This window comes from Panthera pardus, unplaced genomic scaffold (assembly GCF_024362965.1).
Source record: "Panthera pardus isolate Hobbes unplaced genomic scaffold, ASM2436296v1 HiC_scaffold_6, whole genome shotgun sequence".
NCBI classification, from domain to species: domain Eukaryota; kingdom Metazoa; phylum Chordata; class Mammalia; order Carnivora; family Felidae; genus Panthera; species Panthera pardus.
This window is the reverse complement of record NW_026526991.1, coordinates 94,604,165-94,631,457: the sequence shown is the minus strand read 5'-3', so window position 1 is coordinate 94,631,457 and position 27,293 is coordinate 94,604,165. Positions and strand designations below refer to the sequence as shown.

Below are 27,293 nucleotides of genomic sequence, written 5' to 3'. Positions count from 1 at the left end.
TTCTGGAAGGGCCAAGGAAAACAAAGAGGGGGGACTGCTCAGGGAGCTGAGAAGGAGTCTTCAGCGATCTGCTTCCCCCTGAAAATCATTTGGGCAAAGCTGGGGTGATTATAGGGAGATTGTAAATGCCACAAAGATTAGGCATGGAAAGCTGAGGGGCCGGAGAGGACACAGCTCTGGGATATGTGTACACTCACACGCGTTTATGTGCTCACAGGTAATTATGTACACACGTTGGTGCTTTTGGTGACTATGCCCTTTGAAGCAGAATTTTAATCAAACTTTAAGCTGTACACTTTTACTTCCATCACATAAGAAGCATATACCCTTTTACTATGAAAAGTGGATAGATTATCTCTTTCCTTTCTGTGTACCCTGGCTGTTCCAGCCCACCTGCTTTCTCCTAGAAACTCAAGTTCCTGTTCTTCTGCAGCTAACACTGACATATCCTGCATCCTGCTCACTTTATTTATTTATTTATATATTTTTTTACGTTTATTTATTTTTGAGACAGAGAGAGACAGAGCGTGAACAGGGGAGGGGCAGAGAGAGAGAGGGAGACACAGAATCTGAAACAGGCTCCAGGCTCTGAGCTGTCAGCACAGAGCCCGACGCGGGGCTCAAACTCGTGGACCATGAGATCATGACCTGAGCCGAAGTCGGACGCTCAACCGACTGAGCCACCCAGGCACCCCGCATCCTGCTCACTTTAAAGTTATTTTCCTCAGTCTCCATATCTCAAGAATGTGTTCTAATTAGCTAATCTGGTATCAGGCAAGCCACTACTGGCTTACTGTGATCTGTAGTGCTGTTGGTCCAGGATGACCTACATAGATGTAAAATATGATTTTTAATCATACCTCCAGAGATATGGCAAAGAGTAAACATTTGGGGTATTGTAGAACTCTGAAAGAATAAATGGATAAATTACCAATCCGTTAAGTTATTATTAAATTTATGTCATTAAATTATTAAATTGTCAAAAATTAATCACTTATTAATAAAAAGAAGCACTGACACTTATATGACAGGAACTAGGTGCCAGGCACTCTTCTAAGTGCTTTGCATGTATCCATTTAATTCTCAGGACAACTCTGTGGGATTAGAACTATTTCATTTTGCAGATGAGGAAATTGAGGCAGAGAGAGATTAAGCAAGAAGCCCTAGATCTGGCAGCTAGGAAATGGTGGAGTCGGGATTCAAACTCAGTGGCCTGTCCCCAGACTGTGTCCTGTCAGAGTCCATGACATATTTTTGAATGGAAAAGGGTGATGGGATGTGAATTACACCCACAGGATACCCACTGACGGTTTCTCATGGGAATGGGGCAGAGTCCAAGAGAGAGGTATCTTAGAGCTTTTGTTTGACACTAAGAAGTCACATCATCTTTCTAGATCTTAGTTTTCTCTTCAGAGAAACAAGGAGGGTGGACTAGGTGACCTCTAAGACCCGTCCCAAGTCTAAGATAAATAACATCTTCAGCAATCCTGCGCTAAAATGCTGATCTCTTGGTGCCTGTGGGGAAGAAGCAGGTCAGTTCCTGCTTCCTACACCCTTCAAGCTAGAAGCTGCAGGGTAGAGTGTCCAGTAGATACCTGGGAAGAACTGGAAACACCAGACGAGGGTTAGAGGCCTAAGAAACCTCACCCTTTACCTAAGAAACATAAAGAAACACATTTACTGAGCGCTTACTGTGTGTGTGCCCTGTGTCTTAAACAGATTATCTAATTCTCACAATAAGCCTGTGAATTAGGTAGGGTCTCCATTTAAAAAACGAAGCTGAAGCTTAGTCATGCCAAGTGACTTGACCAAGATGGCCCAGCTGGCAAGGTATGCAGGTAGGATTCAAATCCCGTCTAACTCCAAAGCCCAGGCTCATTTCACAACCAGTTCCTGCTTTAATACCTGCTATCTCATTCCATTCTCACTGGAAGCCTCCGGGGTAGTTATTATTTCCCCATTTCACTGAGCAGGAAAGTGAGACTCAGAGCAGTGAAGTGACTTGCCGGGAAAGGGGTCTGGCTCCGAGTGGGCGGGAGGAGAGCGGGCAGAAGCGTGCACGTGGACTCCGGTGCCGCAACCCCGCGCCTCCCCCGGCTCTGCTCTGCCTCGCGGCTCCCACCTTCCCCGGTCCCAGTCCCGCGCACGGCCCGCTGCGAACTACACTTCCCGGCAGGACGCGGGCGCGCGCACGCGCACCGGGGCCTCCGCCATGGCGACTGTGCTGTCCAGGGCGCTCAAGCTCCCGGGTAAGGAGTCGCAGCCTCGCGACCACCCTGCTCCCGCGGGCCCTGGGGAGACTGGGAGGCGAGGCGCTGGAGGCGAAGCCGGTCGGGGCCTGGCCCCAGCCCCAGCGTAGATGCAGGCGCGCGGAGGCGAGCCGGTGCAGCCCCCACGGGCTGGGGGTCTGTCACCACCAGGGGGCGAGAGGGGCGCCAGGCTGGTCGGGGGTCGCGGGCGTGGGGCGAGCTTGGGAGACTTAAGGGAGGGAGCGCTGGAGGCGCGCGGGGCTGGTGGCCTGGAGCAGGCGGGCGTTGCTTCGAGGGCGGCAGTCAGAGCGCGCGTCGCCGCCATCCCAAAGGGAGGGCTGGTGAGGGGAGCATCCTTTCCTGAGCGCCGTGGACCACATACCGCAGGGTCCCCAGTTCTTTCTGTCTTGGGCTGGCCCTGCGGGCGAGGGGGGGACAGGAGCTGCAGGACAGCGGGCCACCCTCTGGAGCAGCCTCTCCGCTTAATGACACCACTGACGTAGCCATAAGGTAAGCGGGACAGGTGTTTACCCCTTCTGGTTTACAGAAGAGGAAAATGAGAGTTATTTGGCTAATTGACTTGTCCCAAGGTCGCAAAAACGGTATTGGAAACGCCTGGACTAGAACCTCTGGGGTCTCTTGATTCTAGATCCTGGGGTTTGATTCCTATTGATCAGCCTCTGGCTCTCAAGGCTAAGTATTGAGGAGGGAAAGGATTTGGCCCCTGAAAGTTACAGATAAATTGTGGAATGTTCTTTAAGGAGGCACACTGGTAGTGTCGACAACTTCTAGAGCTAATTCAGTACTTTGGGCAGCAGCTTCAAGTTTTTAAAAATTTTCTCTTAAACCTCCAGAATGGGACTGTGCTGCTACAAGCTTGCTTTTTTAAATAAAAGTATATTTGTCCTGCCCAAATAAATTTTGAACATTAAGCTGCAAACATGCATTTGCTGATACGGTGATAGTGGGAAAAGCAGGGTTAGTAGGAAAAACAGTTGCTTTCACTGGCATCAGAAGAAAGGGCTAGTTTGGTGTCTGGTGGATAATCCAGCATATGGCATCACAGGGTGTATCACAGGGACTTTATTCTAAAGGAGCTTCCAGCCTGCTGCCACATTGTGCCATGGATGACACTGGGTTGGGTATGAATTTGCATTTCTGTCCCCAGACTTCGTGACCTGAGACATTTTTCCCCCGACATGGGCTCATTAGAACATTGGAAGGAACATTGATAATATCTGTCTTGGAATGTGTATGTAACATTGGAATGAAGTGGGGGATGGATGTGTGCCTTTACCTGCAGGATTAGTTTTTTTTTGTTTTTTTTAAAAGAATGCAGAGAGAGTACAAGCGGGGGAGAGGGGCAGAGAGAGAGAGAATCTTAAGCAGACTCCACACCGAGCTGGACGTGGGGCTCGATCCCACGATCCTGGGATCATGACCTGAGCCGAAATCAAAAGTTAGACACTCAACCGACTGAGCCACCCAGGCGCCCCAGGATTAATTAACTTTAAAGAGAGTTTGTATATCCTTAGTGTAGGATGATATCCTCTCCAAGGATAATGAGATGTCAGACATATTTAGATTTATTTCTTTTAAGTTCCTTTTCTTTTTTTCCGGCATAGATAATTATTCTTCTCTAAGGATGGGAATGCAAGAAAAACGCTTTTGAAACTCTTGAGCTCTTTTGCATTCTCACGTCGTAAGGCTGTGACACTATCACTCCCTGGAGTATTCAGTTGCAGTAACTCAGTCAGCTGACAGGGTAGGGAAAGTATAGTGTGGTCCTTGGGCCTGTGTTTGAACAGCGCCTTGGACCTGAAGAGACAGGTATGTTCCATACTTTTTAAGGCCCGGGTGCAATGGCCATGTGTTCTCTTCGATGATGTGGGTTGTGGTTTCTTTTGTTTGTTTTTGTTAGTACTTTTGCTTGTCTCCCTTTTGTCGTTTCTCCCCACTGCCCCAAATACAATTTTTAGTTTTTATATTAGGTAGAAGTTGCCTTCTTAATAACTTTTTTTTGGATTTCCTGTGATTGGGACTGTGAGGCTGTTATCCAGTTTGGGCTACTGTGTTATGTTACCTTAGTTAACATCGTATCTTTTTTTTAAACTGAAGTCTAATTGACACATCCTATTAGTTTTAGGTATACAACGTAATGATTCGATATTTGTATATATTGCAAAATGATCACCACAGTGACATCCTCACTATTTCTATGTGTAAGGAAGCAGACTAGAATGGTAACTAAGAGCATGACACACCTTTGGGTTCAAGTCCAGTGTTTACCAGATTGGTTATTTAATCTTTTTAAGCTTTAGTTTGTTCATGTGTCGTAATACTATTATTGTGGAAAATTCTTTAGGTACTGCACACTCTGCTACATATTTACCTCATGGGGTTATTTGGCTTAAAATTTCTTGGGGGGTGCCTGGGTGGCTCAGTCGGTTAAGCGTCCGACTTCGGCTCGGGTCATTATCTCGCGGTCCGTGAGTTCAAGCCCTGCGTCAGGCTCTGTGCTGACAGCTCAGAGCCTGGAGCCTGTTTCGGATTCTGTGTCTCCCCCTCTCTCTGACCCTCCCCCGTTCATGCTCTGTCTCTCTCTGTCTCAAAAATACATAAATGTTAAAAAAAAATAAAAAAAATTTTTTCCCAAAGTTTATTTATTTTTGAGAGAGAGAGAGTGCGAGCTGGAGAGGGGCGAGAGAGAGGGAGACACAGAATCTGAAGTAGGCTCCAGGTTCCGTGCTGTCAGCACAGAGCCGGATACCGGGCATGAGCCCATGAACCGTGAGATCATGACCTGAGCCGAAGTTGGATGCTTAACTGACTGAGCCACCCAGGCGCCCTGGGATTATTTGTCTTAGTAGAAGAAATGGATGTACTGAAGAGGTTTGTTATTATTCAGTAAGTGTTAGTTCTTATTATCATCTTTGTTAGCACCAGGCTCATTTAGGAATGTGCTTCCTGAAGGAAGGCCTAATGTAACAGTGAGCTAATGACAGATGTCATCAAGTTGGTGAAGAAAGGACAGTTGCTTGGAATCTATTTCAGTCTCTTACCCTTCCACTAAGCCCAAGATGGAAAGATGTTTGGCTCACATGCATATGATAGGGTAAATTAGTAACAGAAGGACAATGTGACATTCATAAAGCAGCCTGTGGAACAACTTATCTTAAGTAAATATTTTTTTTAGTCCATTTTAAAGTTTGAAGGTCAAACCCTGAAAGGTATATCAGAGCGCAATGTTACTGTAATGATTTGTTTTATTATGTGTAATTTAGAATCATTATGGGCCCTGGATAATCTAATCTATGATCACATATCACAGAATGGTGTGTTTTACACCATATTTTCCTGAACATACCTGGGGAAGATACAGTTGCACTTCCTTCCTGTTTTCCTCTGTACCATTTTGGGAATGCTGTTTAACTGGCATCCTCAGTCTTCCTAAGGTGAAAAGTGATAGCTGTGGAAAGCTCATTTATGTTGATACATTATGAAATCAGTATCCTCTCCTTTATTCTTTGAAAACCTTTCATTGATTAAAAATATGGGTGGTGGCTGTAATCAGTAGAGAAAAGAGTGCTAAAGTGCCCTGCCTTCTGAAGTGTGGATTTGATCATGATTATAACTTCAGGCAAGTTGGTGTACTTTATACTTCACAATCCCTTGTCTTTCTGTGAAAGATAGCAAACATATTTACATAGGAGTTCTCTGATCAAGTTTATAGTCTGGAATAATTAAGCTGGGCTTTGTGTAATGTCTGGAAAAATACACTATCTTTTGATAATATAGGTTACTGATGAGAAGTTAGCCTGATTATTTTATTTTATTTTTAAAATTTACATCCAAGTTAGTTAGCATATAGCGCAACAGTGATTTCAGGAGTAGATTTCTTAATGCCCCTTACCCATTTAGCCCATCCCCCCTCCCACAACCCCTCCAGTTACCCTCTGTTTAGGAGTCTCTTATGTTTTGTCCCCTTTCCTGTTTTTATATTGTTTTTGCTTCCCTTCCCTTATGCTTATCTGTTTTATATCTTAAATTCCACGTATGTGTGAAGTCATACGATATTTGTCCTTCTCTAATTTCAGTTAGCATAATATCCTCTAGTTCCATCCACGTAGTTGCAAATGGCGAGATTTCACTCTTTTTGATTGCTGAGTAATACTCCATTGTGTGTGTGTGTGTGTGTGTGTGTGTGTGTGTGTGTGTGTACACCACATCTTCTTTATTCATTCATCCGTAGATGGACATTTGGGCTCTTTCCATACTTTGGCTATTGTTAATAGTGCTGCTGTAAGCATTGGGGTGCATGTGCCCCTTCAAAACCCTACAACCCAGCAATTGCACTACTAAGTTAGCCTGGTTTTTGTTCCCATCTTTAGTGACTGGATTCTCTTTCCGTTGGCTTGGCTGCTCGTATATGATTCTTTTTTTGTCCTTGAAGTTTAGCCCCTTTTTTGCAATATATTTCAGTACTGATTATTCTGTATCAGTTTTTCTTGGGACTCAGTGTACCCTTTACCATTTTGGGTCTTGCTGTATTACAGGAGCTTGTTTGGCATGTCTTTTAATTGTTGTTTTTTGTTCCATTTTCTTTTCCGTTGTCTTCTTCAGTTACGCATATATTGGGTCACTTTTGCTGTCTGTATCTATGCCTTTTTAGTCTTCTTGAAAGCCTTGATCTTTTCCATGGGAGACCTCAAAACCAGACTGCCTGGATTTGAATGCTTGCATTATTGCTTACTTGCTGTTTAACTGTGGGCCCAGTTACTTAAACTACCAAACCTCAGTTTCTTCATCTTGAAAACGGAGATAATAATGTTTCTGTCTCCAAAAGTTGTTATGAAGATTTGCAGAGATAAGGCAGTAAAAGGGTGTGGAAGAGGGCACACTAAGTGCTTGGAACTACCAGCCATTCTTGTTTCCATTTCATTTTGCTTGATTTTCCACCAGTCTGCCCTTTATATCTCGGACTCTTTTCAGCCATGTCTGCCTGTTTGCTCATTCCAGTAAGGGTATCTTTTCTAAACTTGTTTTATTATTTTTTCCATTGTTTTTCTGAGCCCTGCTTGTTTACTTCTCATCTTCTCTATTCAGTTGTCCTTTATTCTTAGAAATATTATGTGTGTGTGTGTGTGTGTGTGTGTGTGTACTCTTATTTCAGAGAAACTGTTTTCTTTAATGTCTTGGATTCCCTGGGGAAGTATCTGTTCATTATTTCTTCCATTTTGTGGCATAATTTGTCCAGCATTGGTTCCTCAGTAGATTTTGTTGGCTATGTTTTTTTGTAACTTCTTTCTTGAATATTTGCAGAACTTTGAAGTATCTCATAGAATAAGTACTAATGATGGCTTCTTTCTGATTATAAATCATATTTAATGGTTATTTGTTTTATAGCTAGCTCTTGGCTGACATGCAGGCAGAGGCTGGGGGAGTGAGCCAGGGCAGTTAGAAGCTAGAATTTAATCTACTTGGGCCCCAGCCTGTTTTAAAAAAAAAAAAAAAAATCCCCCTCTTCAGGTCTGACTGTGTACAGCTACTTTTCTTACCTGCCAGGCTGACAGCCTGCTTCCTGTAAACATAGAAGCCTTTCTCATTTACTCTTACCTTGCTTTTGAGTCTGTGGTGTTGAATGGGGCCCATTGATGCCTTTGGGACCCCGGACTTGGTCTTTCTAAGCAAGAAATAACCAGTTTGGCTATATATCCATGGAACAAGGGAGGTAATACAATTGATTGGTTAGGATTGTGAATTCTGTAGTCAGATTGCCTGAGTTTGAATCCTGGCTCTCTTTCTCCCTAGTTCTGTGATCTTATGCAACTTATCTCTCTATATTTTCATTTCTTGTTGGTAAAATGGGAATAACAACAACAACAACAACAACAACAACGATACCTACCTTCCAGGGTTGTCATGAGGATGGAATGAATTAACATGCTTGGACCAGTGCCCAGGATAGTAGGCACTCCTACTTTTCAGTTATCATCATTGCCATCACCTTTATTGTTGTCATTATTAACTCTGTGAACTCTGCTCACTGGTGGGGACCTGAGATGCATGTATCTACTCTTACTGTGCTTCCTCAATAGGATACAAGTTTTGCTGCATTTGGCAACAATTTTTCATAAATTGTAGTTTGGGAATGTGGTTGTTTTCTTTTCTCCCATTTTATTACACCCCTCCCTCCACCCCCCAGTTTTTAGGACGACTACTGACAGAAATGCTTTCCTTTGCTATCATCAACTGGAAGTATATAGTATTTTACAGAGACCATTTCAAGAGCAGCTGATTTTCAAAGGATGCTTGCAAATTATTTTTATAGGTTTAGTAAAGATTTTACTAGTTTCTGTAGCATAAGCAGCCAAGTTCTCTTCCTGCCTGTGATAGTGTGTGATATCATAAAATGCATTTCTTTTAAACTGTTTTGTTAGCCAATATTTTAGTAATGGTTTTACTTTGGCTGTTTTAGACTGGTATATTTGTTGCAAGGTGGCAACTGACAAGCAAGGTTGAATTTAGTAAGTATCAATGCTAAATTTTTCACTTGATGCTAAAAATCCAATTGTACCATTATATAAGATGGCCTGAGTGTATGTAGACAATACTTGGGAGTTTGAGTTGAATCCGTTGTGTGATGTGACTGCCAAGAAAGCTGGCAAGATATTAGGTTACGGTCATCAAATTGTAGCGTATTCTCTAGATTAGGGAGGACATGGTTCTTCCCTCCCCTGGCCTGGTCAGACTGCACCCTGGGGATTGTATCCAGTTCCAAGAACCATACTTTAAGAAGCGCTGACATATCACATTGTGTCCAGAGCAGAGCGACCAGGATGTTGAGGACACGTGAAACGGTGCTTCTTCAAGTGACGAGTTGAAGGAGGTGGAGACATTTAACCCGGGGAAGACAAGATTGGGCAGTTGGGAGAAATAATGCCAACAGTAATAATAGAAGCTGAAATCTGTTGACTGCAACTATAAGCCAGACCCTAAGGACCATGCATATGTTATCTTATTTAATCCTCAAAAATAGTTGCATGAGGTGGGAAAAATAATTGCCCCATTTCAGAAATGGGGAGAATAAGGCTTACTAAAGCTGAGAAATTAATTGAGGTCACATGATTAAAAAGAGATGGAGCCAAGATTTGACTGTCTGTCTTGTCTGTCTGTCTGCCTGTAAAGACTTGAACTCTTAAACACCATGCCATACTTTTCTTATGACTGGTGTCTTCACGTTTTGAAGGACTTGCATGTGGAAGAGGGGTCCCAGAAGTTAGAACTAGGGCAGATAATCGGCAAATGGCCAGAAACAGATTCTCGAATCAGTGTATGGAACTGCTTTCTGGATTGGAGGGCAGTGAGTTTCCCTCACACTGCTTATGTTCAGGTGTATGCATGGTGGGTGTTTGATTTCCTCTTTGTTAGATATAGTCTTTTTTTTTTAATTAAAAAAATTTAGGGGCGCCTGGGTGGCTCAGTCGGTTAAGCGTCCGACTTCAGCTCAGGTCATGATCTCACGGTCCGTGAGTTCGAGCCCCGCGTCGGGCTCTGGGCTGATGGCTCAGAGCCTGGAGCCTGCTTCTGATTCTGTGTCTCCCTCTCTCTCTGCCCCTCCCCCGTTCATGCTCTGTCTCTCTCTGTCTCCAAAATAAATAAACGTTAAAAAAAAAAAAATTGAAATCATGGTAAAATACACATAAAAGTCACCCTCTCAACCATTTTTAAATGCACGTTTAAAATGTAACCAATTTTAAATGTAGTATTGTTAAGCATATTCACATTGTTGTGCAACCAGTGTCTAGAACTTTGTCTAGCAAAGCTGAAACTCTGTAAGGCATCCCCCGCTCTTTGATAGTTTGCATTATGTCCCTTTGCTTTTATGAAAGACCTGTGTCAGTGCCTATTTTCACTAACCTAAAGAAATCCAAAGAGGATTTTCGCTTTTGTGAAAAAAGGCAAAAAGTGAAAAGAGCATTCGGTGCTTGTTTTGCAGCAAGTCATTAGAGAGGCAGCACTCACCCCAGCCGTGGGAGGGGTCCCGCCGAACTCCTTGCCTGGGAACCACCCTCAGCATCTCAGCCCCAAGCCGCCAGGGCTTTGAACTGTGTCTGGGGGCATCTGTGCTTCATCCCAACTTATTTTGTGCATCCATTAGCAAGATGTGCCCTGAGGTATCAGAAAAGCCTAGGAGAGGTTATTGCTTGGGTCTGGGAAAGCTCAAAAAAATTTTCCATATAAATTAATGATAATTGCTTCTTTGTTTTATGCTATTACAGCTTAGGAGGATTTTGACAGGAATACTCTACTTTTGGATAGTGAGGGAAACCTGTACCCATTAAATAATAACAAATCCCCATTTACCCATACTCCCAGGCCCTGGAAACTACATTCTAATTTGTTTCTATGAATTTGATTAATCTAGATAAATATCTCATATAAGAATCATACAGTGTCTCTGTTTATTTCACTTAGCATAATGCCTTCAAGGTTCGTCTGTATTATATAGCATGTTAGAGTTTCTTTACTTTTTAAGGTGGGATAGTAATCCATGGGATGTATATATCACATTTTTAATCCCATCAGGTATATCCTTTTAGTTAAAAAATTTTTTTGTTTTAAGTTTTAGAGTTAATATTATTATAACAGCCTATGGTTCTGTTTGCAGATTATTATAACTAAAATTATATGGGACAGTTAGAAAATGGGGTACCCTAATTAATAAAATAATTTGGTTCACGGAGTAGACATATAAATTGTAGAAGATTAGCTTAAAACCTGTACTGACTTTATAGCATAATTTGGAAATACTATTTTGAATTAAATTCCTAATAATTGGTCTATTTTCTTACAATTTGTGCCTTTACAAGACAAATCCAATATTTGTTGATAAAATGAATAGCTTTGAAAGTGAAAATACATAGGAGTGTCTAGTTAATAGAATGCCAGTTTGCTCAGTATCTTCTGTGCTTTTTTTTTGTAAAATACTTAATGTTATAAAGTATATCTGTGTAATGTTTATTTTTTTTTCAATATATGAAGTTTATTGTCAAATTGGTTTCCATACAACACCCAGTGCTCATCCCAAAAGGTGCCCTCCTCAATACCCATCAATGTTTATTTTTTTAATAAAATATTTATTGATTTTCTGTGTACCAAGCACTAAGCTTTACACTAAAGATTTTACTTCCCATATTGGTTTCTATATAGTGTTTTATTGCTTCATATTATGTCTTGAGTAAATGAGACATAATATATGGAGTGACATCACCAAGATCACAGTGACAAGAGGCAGAGATCAACATCAAGAATTTTTCTTTTTTCCTTTTTAATTAACTGGGTCGTATTTTCTTTTTTATATTTCTTTTTTAAACACGATTGATTGATTGATTGATTGATTGATTGATGGAGGGGAGAGTTGGGAGAGGGGCAGAAGGAAAGAGAGAGAAAATCTTAGGCAGGCTCTATGCTCAGCATGGAGTCTGACAGGGGCCTGATGTGGGGCTTGATCCCACGATGCTGGGATCATGACCTGAGCTGAAATCAAGAGTCAGACGCTCGACTGACTGAGCCTAGGTGCCCCTTTACATTTCTTCTTAATAAAAGCTTTAACAATGGAGTTTATGTTAGTACAACTTACCATGTAATTTCTAACACTGGAAATTTTTTCTTGGTTTTTGCATGGTGATAGCATGAACTAAAGGCATAAAAGCAGTTAGTCATTGGCGGTGAGGGTCAAGGAGTGGCTTGGGAGCAAGTGTTGCTCCCAACAACATAGGGAGCTCCAGCTCTCCTATAATTTTCACCTGTCAGCCACCCCAAATAAATGTAGAGTCTAAGTAAAAATAGGGCGCTTGTTGTGTAAGCCAGCTTTGAGAAAAATCCTTTACCGCTGCATTCCTGCTTGATCCCACCCCTCCTAAAATACTTGGTCGGAATAGCATTTTTAAAGGTAAACAGTGTTTACTGAAACATGTACTGACAGGGCTTTAGAATCATAGGAAGTTTCTCAGAAGTGAGTTTTCAGGTGACAGTGTTCTACTTTGCAAGCTGTTTCTGTGGAGACCATTAGGAAGCCACGAATATCCGACTGTGAGAAGCAGTGCCCAGAGAACGATTCTTCTGAAGTTTAGGCAAGTTCCAGGAAGGATTGGAACATCACAGATCTAAGAAAATCAAAGGAAATCTGCACATAAGGCATATGGAAGGTTGATATAAGAGCCTTGTCTTTCTTTAGTGAGATTCACACAAATTAAGAGTTTTTTTTTTTAAAACTAAAAAGGTACCAAAGCATAAGAGACTCTTAAAAACTGAGAACAAACTGAGGGTTGATGGGGGGTGGGAGGGAGGGGAGGGTGGGTGATGGGTATTGAGGAGGGCACCTTTTGGGATGAGCACTGGGTGTTGTATGGAAACCAATTTGACAATAAATTCCATATATTGAAAAAAAAAAAACTAAAAAGGTATTTGAAATTTGCCACTTTGTTTCTTTTCCAATTTTTTAAAGTCATAAAAGCAATAATTCTAGAACACTGATTTTCTTCCCCCCCATTCTTTCCCCATTTTGCTGGCATCTGTTTTATAGATAGCCATCAAGATTTAAGTTTGTAAACTTAAGTTATTTTGTTTTCTGTGTGTTCTTTTAGCTGTTCACAGTTGCCATGTAATTGTTGAGGGTTTTTCCTTCCTAGTTCTTCCTGACATTCCGTCTTTCTGTGTTTCAGGGAAGAAAAGTCCAGATCTAGGGGAGTATGACCCCCTCACACAGGCCGACAGTGACGAGAGCGAGGATGACCTTGTGCTCAACTTGCAGCAGAAGAATGGAGGGGTCAAAAACGGGAAGAGCCCTCTGGGAGAAGTGCCAGAACCTGACTCAGATGCTGAGGCTGTGGGGGCTGCAAAGCCGCATCTTTCAGAAGTCGCCACAGAGGGGTACCCCTCAGAACCTCTTGGGGGCCTGGAGCAGAAGGCAACCTCTTCCATCGTGTCTTACGTACGCACATCTGTCTTCCTGCTAACTTTGGTCATCTCCATGATCCTGGTGCTCGTGTGTGCTTTCCTGATCCCCTGTCCCCCCAGAGATCTGCACAGCACTTGGAGCCGCCACCTGGGCCCCCAGAGAGGTGAGTTGCAGGATTTCCAGCCCCAATTGTGGAAAACTTCAAGTTTACATGTAATTTTGTAAAACTTCTGTAAAACTGTATGCTGATGACGTTGAAAATTCCCTCCAGGTCTTTACAAATAAATGTGTGTCATATAGCATTCCTCTCCCTGTGTGTGGAGGTGGTTAGGAGGTTAAAATTGGAAATAAAACAAAAAGATTGATACAGCTCCAGAAGCTTGGGAAGGTCGCTGCTCTGTTGTGTTTCTATTGGCGTTGGTCTTAATTAGATGCAGATAGGACAGAGCATTGGTTTGCTGGGTCCTTGCAGTGCAGCCAACACTGTCAGGGGAGAGCAAAGCTGTGAGACGGGCTATTTACAGAGAAAAGTAAGGCTCAAGGCCTGGCCAGACCAGAGGCCAGGGCTTTGTAGGACCCTCAGGCATTTGTCGATTATAGGAGCCTCACCCAATTTGAATTTTGAAATAATTTCTTTCAAGTAAAGTCGACTTGTTTTCTTGCGGTAAGTTTTCTTTCTTGCTCCTAATGGTTAGGTTGGTGCCACCCAAGTAATTCTAGCTATTTTGTCTCATTCTGGGGCAGGTTTCTTTAAAACAGCTTGCTCTGGGTCCAGAATGCGATTCCATCTGAGCTGTGAGTGCCAAACAGTCCTGTCTTTTATGAACTGCCTTGGGGTGCGGGGGTTCAGAACACCACCCCAAAATATGTCACAGCAAACAAAATATTGTTTATTTTGAGTTGAAGGCACATGAATAGCAGCAGATGCAAGAAGGGCACTCTGACCTTGACCTTTAATTCTTCCCTGAAGCAGGAGATGAAACTCCTATGTGAAAGATGCCCTCCCAGTACCAGGAGGAAAGAAGCCTTCTAATCAACAGAGACAGGGGGTTGAGGCTGAGGGAAGTCTGTGCAAACAGAGACCTTGTTAAAATAACTCTTCTCTTCCTTTAGTCTCTTTAGACGTGTTAGCTCCCTTCCCATGGCTACCACTCTTTGTTCAACCTAGTACGTAAGCACTTCTCCAGGTCTTTATTTTTCTGTGGGGGCTCCCACGTACATGTGAAATTTCATTCAGTAAACGTTGAGTCCTTTTGTCACGTCAGTCTGTCTTCTTAACCAGTTATCTCATTATGTTTTATTACTCAGTCCCAGCTAGGAACCCTAAGAAGGTAGAGGAGAAATTTTCCCTCCCCTACGATACTCCCAAACCCCTACCTCATCTTCGTTTAGAAGTATTTTACCTCTGACACTTCACTAATTTTAGTTGATTTAGCTTCTGATGAGTTCTGTGTTCTCACCTTTACTTTCTCTTAAGGCAAGACTGGGTAGATGTGACGTATGCTGTATTCCCACCACACAGGATATCTCTCCCTGTCTTCCTTTTTTCAAAGATTTCAATTTATTAAAAAAAAATTTTTTTTATTTTATATAGAGAGAGAGCTCAAGTAGGGGCGAAGGGCAGAGGGGGAGAGAGAGAGAAAGAGAGAGAGTGAGAGAGAAAGAGAGTGAGAGAATCTTAAGCAGGCTTCACACTCAGCTCAGAGCCCGGAGCCCAACACAGGGCTCAATCCCATGACCCTGTGATCATGACCTGAGCTGAAATCAAGAGTTGGATGCTCAACTGACTGAGCCACCCAGGCACACCTCTTCTTTCCTTTTTTGATGGTTCTAAGTGAGCTCTTATAATATTTGTATATGGTGTAAAGGCTAGGAACAAATCATTGATGTATCCACCATCGAGTTTGAGAAATAAGACATTATAAAGACCGTTGAAATCGCCATGTGTCTCTCCTCACCAAAGCCACCTCTCCCTGCCGGAGTTCTACTGCCCTGAGTTTTGTGTCATTATTTCTTTACTTTTCTTTAAAGTTTTACCACATGGTAAAGTAATTTTTCCCGTTTTGAATTTTGTATAAATGTAATTAAGCAGGCTTCTGTGACTTGTTTTTTATTTTTGTTTAGCATGTTTATAAAATGCTTTTTGAGGTTCATCAATATTGATATACTGTAACTGGACCTTACTCATTTTCATCACTGATTTCCCATGGTATGATTATCCCATGATTTATTGATTCATTTTACTGTTGATGAACACTTAGGTGACTTCTATTTTTTAAAAAATAAATAATGCTGTTAAGAAGATTCTTTTACATGTTTGCTGATGCAGTGTGTGAGCATTTCTCTAGATCACCTGTGAGTGATACTGCTGGGTCATAAGGTGTGTGTGTGTTCAATTTACGTTAAATTATTTTCCATAGTGGTTGTACCAGTTTACACTTCCACCAGCTGTGCATGAGTTCTCTCCAACTTTGGCAGGTGTCCTCTGACTCCACACTGTTGAGGGGTAGGGTGGCACTATCTATTTGTCACCGCTCAGTGGGAAGCCCAAACTCCCTGCTAGGCCTCTGCTGACACCACCCAGGCAGGGGCGGTGCGAGCTGCCTCATTCATGCCAGGTAGGGGTAAAACTATAGGCTTCCCTTGTGTGTGTGGAGGGCACTAGGCAGGGATGAAAGTCCTGGCTCCCCACCTGGCCTTCTCCGATGTGACCTTGGTTGGGGTGGGGGAAGGGTGCCTTATTACAGCTGGGCAAAGTGGAACTCTAGGCTCTCACTTGGCCTTTGCTGTGGGGGTGGGGTGGGGGCACAGTTCTATCTGTATGGTGTTTGGTTGGTGTAGAACACTTGTCATCTAAAACTTGCCTGTCTTGCTATGCTGCTCCTTTCCTGGTCCTTTGGCTAGGGGAGCCAGCTTTTCTTGGACCTTTTTTGTCTGTACCTGCTGGCATTTCTGGTTGCCAGCTTCTGCAGCACCTCGTCTGGGACATTTCAGGCCAAAAGAAAGCCCAGGGGAGTCATCACCTTGTCATTCCTTGGGTTTTGCAATCTCTAGCCATGCTACCTTCTCTGCGCCTTCCAGAGTCTTCTTACATTTGTTTTCTCAGTAATGCCTGGGGACTTGAGCTGCACTTAGAAGAATAGGCAGTACTGTGTGTACTCTGTCTTATCTAGGAACCAGAAGTCTGCCTATTTTTTAGGGAGGTGCTGGCAGTGCTCTGTGTCTGTTCCCTTTGTAACCTGGGAGAACTGGTTTGTGGTGACTTAACTCAGGACTTTTTTGTTTTTATGTATTCATCAGGTGGGGACCTGTCTCCGTTGGAATTGGCTGATGTGAATGGAGATGGCCTGCGCGATGTACTTCTCTCCTTCGTAACTTCAAGGAATGGGAGTGCGGTCGGTAAGAGACATGTCTTATAGAGGCTGCTACAGGAGAAGTTCATTGATTGGAGGGGCTGTGAACTAAGAGAAAACATGAGGGTTGTCTCCGGAAGGGCACTATAGAAAAGGATCTGGAGTCAATAGAAAGTCATCATGGGTCTATCATATGTGACTAACCTTATTGGAAAGCTCCTGTGTGTAAGCAAAGCTCATTTCAAGGAATCATGGAGAGTTGTAGCTGGAAGAACTTTTAGTGGGTCGCCCAGTCCCATAATACAGAAGCTGAGATCCAGAGAGGAAGTGACTTGTCTACACACCAATGAACAGCATTAGTTCTCAGGGTTCTTGAGTTTTCTCCCGGCCAATTTTCCATTGCTTCTTAGATTATAGTAAATGCTAATCCAATCTGACCTTCCCATCCCCAGCAGAAAGCTTCTGTTCATGTTCTAACATATTTTTACACACATATATCTTGGCCAGGTGCTTTCTTTTTACTCGTGTTTAGTCCTCTCTCGTTCTCTCTGGTCTCCCACCCTGCTCTCTGCACTGGAAGGCCAACCAGTAGGCATTATGTCAACAGGCTACCTTGCTTACCAACTTCTGATTGGGTTTGGCCAATAGGAAGCACAGGCAAGAAGTTGGAGGAGAGGAAGAGAGTGGGGGGAGGGTATTTATTCCCTTGGCTCCCTCCCTGCCAGGGTGAACTCAGGCTGGCTACATCCTTGATCATAGGTCACATCCTCTCTTAAGGTGGTCTTCTCATAGGACTTTCTTTTTTGGGATTTCAGGAATCACTTCCTCTCCTGTCTCTTTGTGCCTGGGAGTGGTAACAGTTCTAAGGGGTTGCACTATCCCTTGTGGTTTGTCTGTACCCAGACCACAACTTTGTAAACAGTCTCTTTATTAAACCTTACCACAACTTAACCTGATTGAGTGTGTGATATATGTCAACTACAGGAAAAAAAAAAAAGTTGCATTTTCAGTGTAGGTACATGGGGGCTTCTGGTTTGTCCTACAGCATCCATTAAAGTGGATTCAAACTGTAGTCTGTAAACTGATACAGGAACTCTGGTTTGAGGCTGAGGATGCCCGAGTAGCTACTTTTTAATCATCCAGGCCCTGGAATAAACATCTAGGTATGTTTTAGGGAATGCTAAGCTGCCCTCTTCTCTGACATTATTAGAAAAAAACTTTCTGGGTCTTGTGTAATCTGTAGAAGCAATTTAGGAATAGATCTGTTTGCAGAGAGAAACTTCAGCCTAGAGGGTTAACTTTTGACTTTAATTGACTTTTATATGATTGAACTTTAATTACATTTTTTTTTGTCTATGACTATTAGCCTTTGAAGTAAAAATTTTCCCTATCCCCTTTAGATTTGGAGACTTTATTTAAAAAAAATTTTTTTTTTTTAACGTCTATTTATTTTTGGGACAGAGAGAGACAGAGCATGAACAGGGGACGGGCAGAGAGAGAGGGAGACACAGAATCGGAAGCAGGCTCCAGGCTCTGAGCCATCAGCCCAGAGCCGAACGCGGGGCTCGAACTCACGGACCGCGAGATCGTGACCTGAGCTGAAGTCGGACGCTTAACCGACTAAGCCACCCAGGCGCCCCTGGAGACTTTTTTTTAGTTATTGTTTTACACAGATTGCTATATATCAGGACTCCTAATGGCAAGGCCATGGGTTTGGGCACAATGCAGGCTAGCCTGATTTTGTTACAGATGATGAAAACACTGGAGCTAACATATGGTACTTCTTGTATACTATGCACTGGTATAAGTGTATAACATGTTATGAACAAATTTATCTCTCAGCATAATCCTATGGGGTAGACTAATATCCCTCTGTTCGCCATTTGCATATGGGGAAACAGACATAGGGAGTTTGAAGAACTTGGCAAAGTCCCATAGCTGGTAAATGGTAGAGCTGGGATCAAACTGTATAGCTGAGAGTCTCTGGAGTTCACATCCTTGACCCTCATGTCAAACTGCTGTGCCCATAACCCCAGCCAGTGGGTTCAAAGATCTGCGCCACTGAGCACAAGAAGGATTATGTTATTTATTTACTTATTTATTTATTCATTTGTGCATCCATTTATTCAACAACTATGAATTGAATACCTGCTGTGCACCTTACATAGAGCTGTGCCAGTCATATTGAAGCTAAACAAGATGAATGTGGTCTCTGCCTCAAGGAGCCACAGTCTGGTGGGGAACGGATAGCCCATTACCACCTGGAAAAAGATGATTCAGAGAATTGATCTGGAGTCTCAGAGGGTCCTTAAGGAGGAAGGACAGCACAGTATATTAATCACAGCAACCCTGGGAAGTCCGGAAGCTAACATATGTTACTGTAATTTGTCATGTGTATCAATGCTTCTGGCAACAGGGTCTGAAACAGTGAGCCACAGCTTGTCTCTTGTTTTTTGGTTGTATATTTAATTAGCAGTGCTGAGGAATAGGTACAGTGAAGCTCTAAAACTTAATTGCTTTGTCCATATTGGTTGTTGCTGGAAGTGGAAAGTGTTGAGATGAGTCAGCATCCCTATCCTGAAGGTGAACGTAAAACTGGCAAGAGAGAAAGTTGTTATTCTAATTGTTAATTAAGTGACGTAAAGGATTATTTACTAAAGAGATGAGCTACTCTGATCCCTTACCAGCTGTCCTTGAACATAGACATTAAGTTTTCCCAAGTATTCTTTCCTGACTGGGGCTATATCAGCTGATTCCATGGGAGTCTAGACCAGGAAGGCCTACTGATCATTGCTACATGTAATCTTCAGGATTTTATTTTTAAAATGTTTTATTTTTTCTGCTCTCAGGGAGCACTTGCTAGCGATGAATAGAACTCAGGTATTTCTTTTTTTTTTTTTTTCCAAGTTTATTTATTTATTTTGAGAGAGAAAGAGAGAGCAGGGGAGGGGCGGAGAGAGGGGAAGAGAGAGAATCCCAAGGAGTCTCCACACTGTCAGCACAGAGCCTGATGTAGGGCTCAATCTCATGAACCGTGAGATCATGACCTGATCTGAAATCAAGAGTCGGAGGCTTTGCTGACTGAGCCACCCCGGCGTCTCAGAACTCAGGTATTTCTTTGCCCCTGCTCTGTGCATGTTCTAGCTCAGTCTGACTTTTCTGAGCATGCCTTACCCTCTTGATTGCTTTTGTTCTCCGCAGTGACTTTCCCATGTTCTAGATTTTGCTCCTGTCTTTTATTCAGCAAACGATTGGTTGCTGTGTGTGCTAGGTGCTTTGTGAGGCACTGAGGATACAGAAATTAATGTGACAGTCTTTATCCTTACGAGTGTTGCTATTTAGTGGGGGCTGAGGTGACGGACATGTAAACAAGCGTGTTGGGGGAGGTGCAACATGCACACAAGGTGGCCTGGATGAGGTCCACACCTCTTGTCTTACGTGAGAAGTGTGTTGGGCAGATATGAGAGGAACTCTGTTGTTGAGACTTGGAGCCAGAAATATGGGAAGGAGCAGAATACGCAGGTGTGAGGTGCTGCTTCGGCACCATTTACTTTTGGTTTTCTGGCCTCCTTCTCACCTGTACTGTTTATCTTCTGTGTCTCCTTTCTTTTCTTGTATCTCTCGAGTGCTTTTAGGTGTCTCAAGGCCAGCTGCTGTCCTTGTGTGCCTTTCGGGGATGAATGGCAGCACACTCTGGTTGAGTCCCCTCCCCGAGGAGGCCCGAGATATTACATGTTTGGATCTGATACCGGGAAGCGTGGCTGAGACCATCTGCCTCGTGACAGGGACGCATAAGATGTTCAGTGCGTTCAATGCAACATCAGGTAAAGATCATTTTCCACAAAAGCCTCTGTTCCAGTGAGTCACAGTCTCTGGTCAGAACAGTCTCGTGTGGAGGGGGCCTTACCACTGTCGCATGATGGAAAATCTGATTTTACTACTTGGGAAGGTGAGTATTAAGGTAGATAGAGAAAGGGTTTGAATAGATTGAGTAATAGATCCACGGTTAAACCTGTTTGGTGTTAGGTTGGGGCTAAACTGAATTGCCCAAACAGAAACTACCCTGAGGCTTTTGGTTTTAGTCTTCCTGCTGTGTACAAAAGACAGCCAAGCTCTGTCTCTTGTATCTGATATATACAGGGTCCCTGTGTAAACTTGGCCATTAACCACCTCAGCAAAGGTCAGGGAGGAAACTAAGGTTTGTTGATGCATGTTGATTTGGCCTTTTGACTTCTTATTATACTCAGACATCCATGACACAAGGAGTGAAAGAGAATCAAATATAATGAAGGCCCCCGACACCACCATAAGTGTACTCGAGCGAAGCTGAATGAATGCATAGCAACCTTCCCAGTTTTAGAGGTTGGAGTTTGGTAGTGGGGTAACTTTGAGTGAAAAAAATTTAAATGTGAGTTAACTGCAGAAGTGAAGTCATTTTGAAAACCTCCTACAATTTCCCTGCTCATGTGAACATGTGGTAGCGGGAGGGAGACTTGGTCTGGCCGGCTGCCCCTGGAAGTTTCCTTAATAGTTGTAATAATCTCTTACAGATCAGTTTCTCTGCCCCAGACAAGTGGGCTCCTCTTTCTTGAAGAGATTTCAGCACTTCTATTTTATCTAAAAAATCTAGGCATGAAGTTATCACACAGGTTTATGAGTCAGACACTTGAGGATTTCAGCTTACACTCCCTGCTCCGTTTGTCCCCTGTAAGATAAAAACTAAAAAAGTAAGGAAGAGCTGCTGTCTGTCGTTTGCCCATTGGGTTTCTCTTTTCTGATCTGGGAGCATGGCGTCTGCCTTTTCCAGAGTCCGAAAGCTGTAAATTGTGATCAGCCTCTTTGCCCTCCCCTAGGGAAAGCCATTTGGACTTTAAACCCAAACTACTTATCCAACGGTACCCTGGCTGCCCCAGGGGTGGTGCTGCCAGACTTGGATGAAGATGGTGTTCGAGATCTTGTAGTCCTGGCCATTGGGGAATTGCAGGTATGCCCTGTATTAAATGGTCTGTGTTTCTCGTAGGAAACGTTCCAACTTTAGTCAGCTCCTAGTGTTGTTATTATAAATGCTGCTCGAAAGCTTTTTACGAGGGCTTGGGTTTAAGCAAATAGTCTTTGTGAGACTTAATGAATAAATTACGATCATGAACTCGTTTTCCCCGGCAGCCTCATTATGTTCCCATTGACTGTGACATGGTAGAGCTCTGGAGCCAAATAGGTCTGTGTTTCAATTCGTGCTCTGCTGTAGCTGTGTGGCCGTGGGCAAGCCATGGGATCCAGGTGGGCCCTGGACATGGGAAGGTTCTGTCTACTCACAGGATTGTTGTGAAAGTTGGAACTAATGTATTTAAGTGCCTAACGTAGTGCCTATTGGACCATGCGTTTGTGTTGTTAGTTATGTATACTTAATTTTTATTTTACATAAAACAATAAGATAGGCTGATAGTTCATGTACATAGAGCATGTTGTAAATTGAATAAGTAATAACAACAATGACCTAAGAAAGGATAGCTGTAACGCAGGCTATGATAATACAGACTTTGAGTCTAGTACGTTGGTCCTTAAATTACACTTCTCAATTCTGCTTTATTGGAGCTGTGGGGTACTGGAACTAGTTATTCTGTGCACAGTTAAAATAATAGTAGTTTTCCCTCCTGATTCACAGGAAAGAATATGTTAATGAACAGATTTATCTCAACTTTAAGTTTTTACTCCTAAAGCTTTTCTTCAAGCTTGTGTCAGAGTTCCTCTAAGTCTTTTTCTCAGACTTCCTATGTGAGTTTGCCAGGAACAATTGGCAGATAACATTTGTGGAAAACTGTGGATGTAGATGATTTTGCTTTATTTGGTAGCATATGTTAATTTTTAGTAGACCTTGTGTTTGCTGCTGTGATTTTTGTAATGCATATGCGTGGAGTATAGTTATAAAATCTGCAAGTAAAATTATTTAGAATAGCGTGAAATCTATCAGTGTTTTATGGTTTTCTGCCAGGAGCACCAGAGACTAACTGAAAGTGCTTCACCAATCACAAGTGTTGAGGAGCACTGCTCTAGGACACCTGGTGATACTTTGTAAGATGAAAACAAAGAAGTTAGGTAAATTTCTGAAGGCTAGTTTGTTTTAAGGGTACTTTCTGTTAGTTTTTCTTCAGCTAGCCAGTTGGTCTCAAAGTAGATTGAACCCAAAACTCAACTATTGTTTACATAACCTTTTTTATTACAGTCATTGTGAATAAAGAGACCAGGGTGTAGGGAAATTTTTGAAGACTATGCCCATCAGGGAGTGATTATCTGAAGGTGCCAAAGTGGAAAGTATGGGGAGTTTCTTTTCAATGGAAGTATGGTTAGCAGAGGCATAGCAAGAAATTGAAAAAGTTTCTGTATCCTGGATAAGTTTAAAAATCTCGGCCTTAATACCCCATTTGGCTTATTAGCCAGAGGTGGTTGACAGGCTAGAGGTTCTGGCTTCTAAGGACCCTCCATAGTGAGGTGGCCTCTATTAGAGGAATTAGCTTCTTGTCTGCTCCAACTCTGTGCTTTTTTTTTTTTTTGTCTTAACCAAACAGCAAAAATGTGTATCGCCCAACTTGTGTCACAGAATTTACTTATTTACACATTCTGCCTGAAAAGTTGATAGATGGTTGATAGATGGTTGATAGATTAAAAAAATCTTAGTGAAGCAATGGGTTTACAGCAGTAGCCTCATCTTTCTACTGACCTCTCTTGACCATGATGCCAGCAACAAAGAACCTGGGAAACTTAAGCTGGTTTACTCTAAGCTACAGTATAGAAGGCTCTCTCTTCTTGAGGAATAGAACATACGAGGTCTATGACTTAGAGTGACTCTGTTCTTAGATCTGGGTTTAGAGTGAGGTGGGCTTGGGACAGTGGGACCTGGTTTGGGGTGAGAGGAACTGATCTGGTCTAGAACAGTTTGGATCTTCTAGGTGGGAAGGGACCTTAAAAGCCATGTGGTGAACCCTCTTCCACTGTGCTGTAATAGTCTGATACGGTATTCTAGACACATTGGCATCCATACTCTCCATGAGTACTCAGGCTAATGGGAATATCACTGATTTATAAGGCAGTTCATTTCATTTTTGGTCAGGTCAAGAAAATTCTGTCACATTGGTGAGAATTCTGTTTTCTCATAGCTTCCACTCACTGTTCCAGCTTCAGCCCCACAGAGCTACTCTGAAAGAATCTAATCCTCTTTCTACATGCTTTCATGTAGGCCTATTAGCCCTTAGCCTCGTCCCACTACACCTGCTACTCTAAGGCTACCTCCAATTTCTTATACTGTACTCTGTACAAAATGAAGTCTAGACCCCTCTCTTTCTTGCTTTCTTTTCCTTTGCACTCCATTTTATCCATATCTCTTTTAAAATGTGGTACCCATATCTGAAAACAATATTCTATTTGTGATATAGCCAGTTTTACCAGCATAGGGAAATTATTACTTTTTTAGATATAGGCTTTATATTTCTATTAATGCAGCTGAAGATTGCGATAGCCTTTCTAAGATTTAGTTTTTGTTTATAATCCGTTAAAGCACCCACACCTTTTACTTAATCAACTCATTAGTGGCCCCATTTCTTCTTTCAGATTTTGACCCATCTTCCAAGCCTAAGACTTCTTTGAATTTTGAGTTTGTCATATAGCATATTAGCTATCACTTTCAGTTCTGTGATAAGCTTGAGATAAGCTATTCATTCAAGTCTTTGATGAGAATGATTAGTAGCAATGGGATAATGGCAGAGTGCTGTGACATCCCACCAAAAGTCTCCCTCTGGATTGGCATTGACTCTTACTCTAGGTGCACTGAAAACCATATCTTTTTATCTTGTCCAGAAGAATTCGTGATGTTAAACTTCGTCAAAAGCTTTACTTAAGTCAGGATATCACTACAATCCTCATATTGTAGTGACCAGTGACTCTATTCCTAAAGAAAACCCTTTAGGGCAGGGTTGACAAACTGACCTGCAGGCCAGATTTGGCCCACTGCTTGTTTTTCTAAAGTTTTATTGGAGCACAGTCATGCCTCTTCATTTATTATTATCGATGGCTGCTCTCACACTATGGTGGTTGACTAGTTGCTACAGAAATCATCTGAGTTGCAAAACCTAAAATATCCACCTTTTGACTCTTCACAGGATAGGTTTGCTGATCTCTGCTTGAGGGTTGATAGTGGCCAGGCTAGACATGTAATGTTATGATGGGAGAGACTGCCCGTGTTGATTTTAGTTGGGACCAAATATTACTGGGGATTTCTGGGTATGAGAATAGAGACCCAGCAGTCAGCTGTCCTATACTTAGCTCTCGGCTAGAACTCTGTGCCTCAGAAGACTGTTAATCAGCAACAACCATGCTTCAGAGAAATTGCCTAAGCTACCATGAAGATGCTTTTTGCACATATCTAACAAGGAATGGGACATTGGCTTCATTTTCTTGCTTCCAGGGAAAAAAAGGGAAGCAGGTTTGGCTTTGTGCTGTGCAACTTTGGGAAGTGTTTCTGAACCCTTAGCTAATCAGAGCGCAGTGACTTCTGTAGAAGCTACTTGATTAGGAGACGATATGACATCTATTGACTCCCGTTTTTTTGCTTCTTCAGCCAGATCTGTGCTTTCTGCTGGTGTCTGGCCGGACAGGGAGTCCGGTGGGCCGACCTGTGAAGTACAACATCGTGGGCGTGGGGAATCTGATTGGTCCTCAGGTTTACGTCACCACAAACGGGGCTGTCTATATCCTTTTTGGCTTTGGTAAGAATTAAGTGTAGTTTCGCTGCTGTTCCCCATCTGTGTGTGTGTGTTAGGCCTCCCTTTTGAGACAATGAAAGCTCGGGAATTGCTGTCACCAGCCCTATTGCCACGTCCTGTCCCAGGGGCCTCTCACTCTCCCCCACCCATTGCGGGTTATTAACTCTGCTTTTCTCAGCTGCCTTCTCCAAAGACTGTGCAGCATCCACTTAATCACTTCTCCAGTCACTCCATGTTGGATATGTACTGGGTGGGCTATATTAGACCCATCTGATTCGGCTCTGTGTCTCTTGCTCAGATCCTCACCCTGGGAGAGTTCTAGTAAATTCAACTTCTCAGTGTTGGTTCTTCCTGTGGTGCTAGGAAATATCCAAGCTGTCGCCCTGCGGGACATTTTTGTTCAGGCCCAAAATCGAGACAGCTTACCACCTTCTCTGCAGATAGAAGAGCCAGAATGGGAGAAGCGAAGATCTATCAACCTGTCTGAGCTCATTGACATTTACAGGTAGGGCAGATGTCTGACTTTGTCACAGTGAGATCTGAGATCTCATGTGTTATGGAGTCTCCAAGTTTGGTTGGGCTGGTGAATAAGTGGGCAGAAGTTTGGGGGGAAACAGTGCTGCCCTTAATATACCATCTTCTGGTCTGGTGAGTTAGAAACTTTCTTTTCTTGGTAACATAATGTGTTGATAGCTGTGTGTTGGTGATCATGATTTGTGACCACTCTGCACATAGGTTGCAAAGAAGGATATTTGTTTAGGGTTCTGAGAGTGGGATAGGTGAGACTGGGAACCCTTCAGGTAGGGAGACAGATTTATTTAAAAGACCTGCTTGTAAAACTGTGCTGAAGCATCTGCCCTACTCTTCTTCTGTGTTTTTCTCTTAGTTAAAAACTCATTTTGGCAGAAGCAAGGCTAGCATCCATGAAATCTTATTTTTTATTTTTGTTTATTTCTTAATCCAAAGCATGCCATTTTCCACATGGAGTGGATTTTACCCATTTAACCCCAGGCCTGGATGGTAATTGTCTTCATTCTTTTCTGTCAGAAGTTTCAAATCATTTTCTAGCATTTTCTCTGGCAGTATCACATTGTTTCAGTCAGTTTGGCAGTTGTTAAATAGAATCGTCCCAGTTGTCCAGACAGAGAAATAATTTGATGCAGTGTCAAGTGAGTTGCTGTCCAAGCTTAGTGACAGTTTCAGGCCTCCTGTCCAGGTTTCCATCCGCCTTCCTTGCCATTATCCTTGGCTCTGTTATCTTTCCCAGGGCGTCTAACATCAGAGATATGGCTCTGCAGCGCTTCTCCTGGGAGTTCCTTTTGAACTTGCATGAATTCTCTAGGGATGTTTGGTTTCTAAACTGAGATTCCCTGGAATGACAGAGTGCCCACCTGATGAGATAATGGTGGGAGATGAATACAAGAGTACCAAGACCAGAAGCCCAAGCTGGTGGGTTGGGAATCTCATCCCAGCTGGAGGCTAACTGTTGGGCTCTTGTTTAATTCAGTGATGGTGTCGAGCTACTCCAGATGGTGAAGGCACCTGATTCCAACTGCAGCAACCTCCTGATTACAGCCAGACAAGGCCTTGTCCTGCTGCGGGGGCAGAATCTGACACCTTCCTGGACATTGAGCCTGCAAGGCCTGCACAGGTTTGCAGCGTGTTCCTCTGTGTGTTTGCCGTTCTGATCCGCTTTCCCATGTGTCAAAATTCCTCAGAACAATCGCTTGATATGTGGGGCAATGCAGGAGAAGAGAATTCCTTGTTTTCCTCTTCTTCTTATTCACCACTGATCACTGTGTTCTCATTTGCAGCCAGCCTACTCCTGGGTATTTCACTGATGATCAGACGTTAGACTTCCTTCTACAGATACAGGATGGAATTGGGATGAAAAAGGTAAAACTTTGGGACTCAAATCAATTGAAACATATATAAGGTATATATGTTGTGTCCAGCCATATGCTAGGCCCTGTGA

The 27,293-nt window shown here is 42.8% G+C and overlaps 1 protein-coding gene across 1 annotated transcript in view; it reads left to right on the top strand.

Annotated features, from left to right (window-relative positions):
- Window positions 1-2,117: 2,117 nt before the first annotated feature.
- FAM234B (family with sequence similarity 234 member B) overlaps window positions 2,118-27,293 on the top strand; it is a 35,584-nt gene continuing 10,408 nt past the window's right edge. The window contains exons 1-9 of the mRNA XM_019452029.2: window positions 2,118-2,249; window positions 12,977-13,375; window positions 16,513-16,611; window positions 20,201-20,389; window positions 21,419-21,549; window positions 25,174-25,321; window positions 25,682-25,823; window positions 26,826-26,969; window positions 27,133-27,214. Coding sequence (XP_019307574.2) covers window positions 2,213-2,249; window positions 12,977-13,375; window positions 16,513-16,611; window positions 20,201-20,389; window positions 21,419-21,549; window positions 25,174-25,321; window positions 25,682-25,823; window positions 26,826-26,969; window positions 27,133-27,214 — 1,371 coding nt within the window. The 5' untranslated portion in view covers window positions 2,118-2,212. The remainder of the gene's footprint in view (window positions 2,250-12,976; window positions 13,376-16,512; window positions 16,612-20,200; window positions 20,390-21,418; window positions 21,550-25,173; window positions 25,322-25,681; window positions 25,824-26,825; window positions 26,970-27,132; window positions 27,215-27,293) is intronic.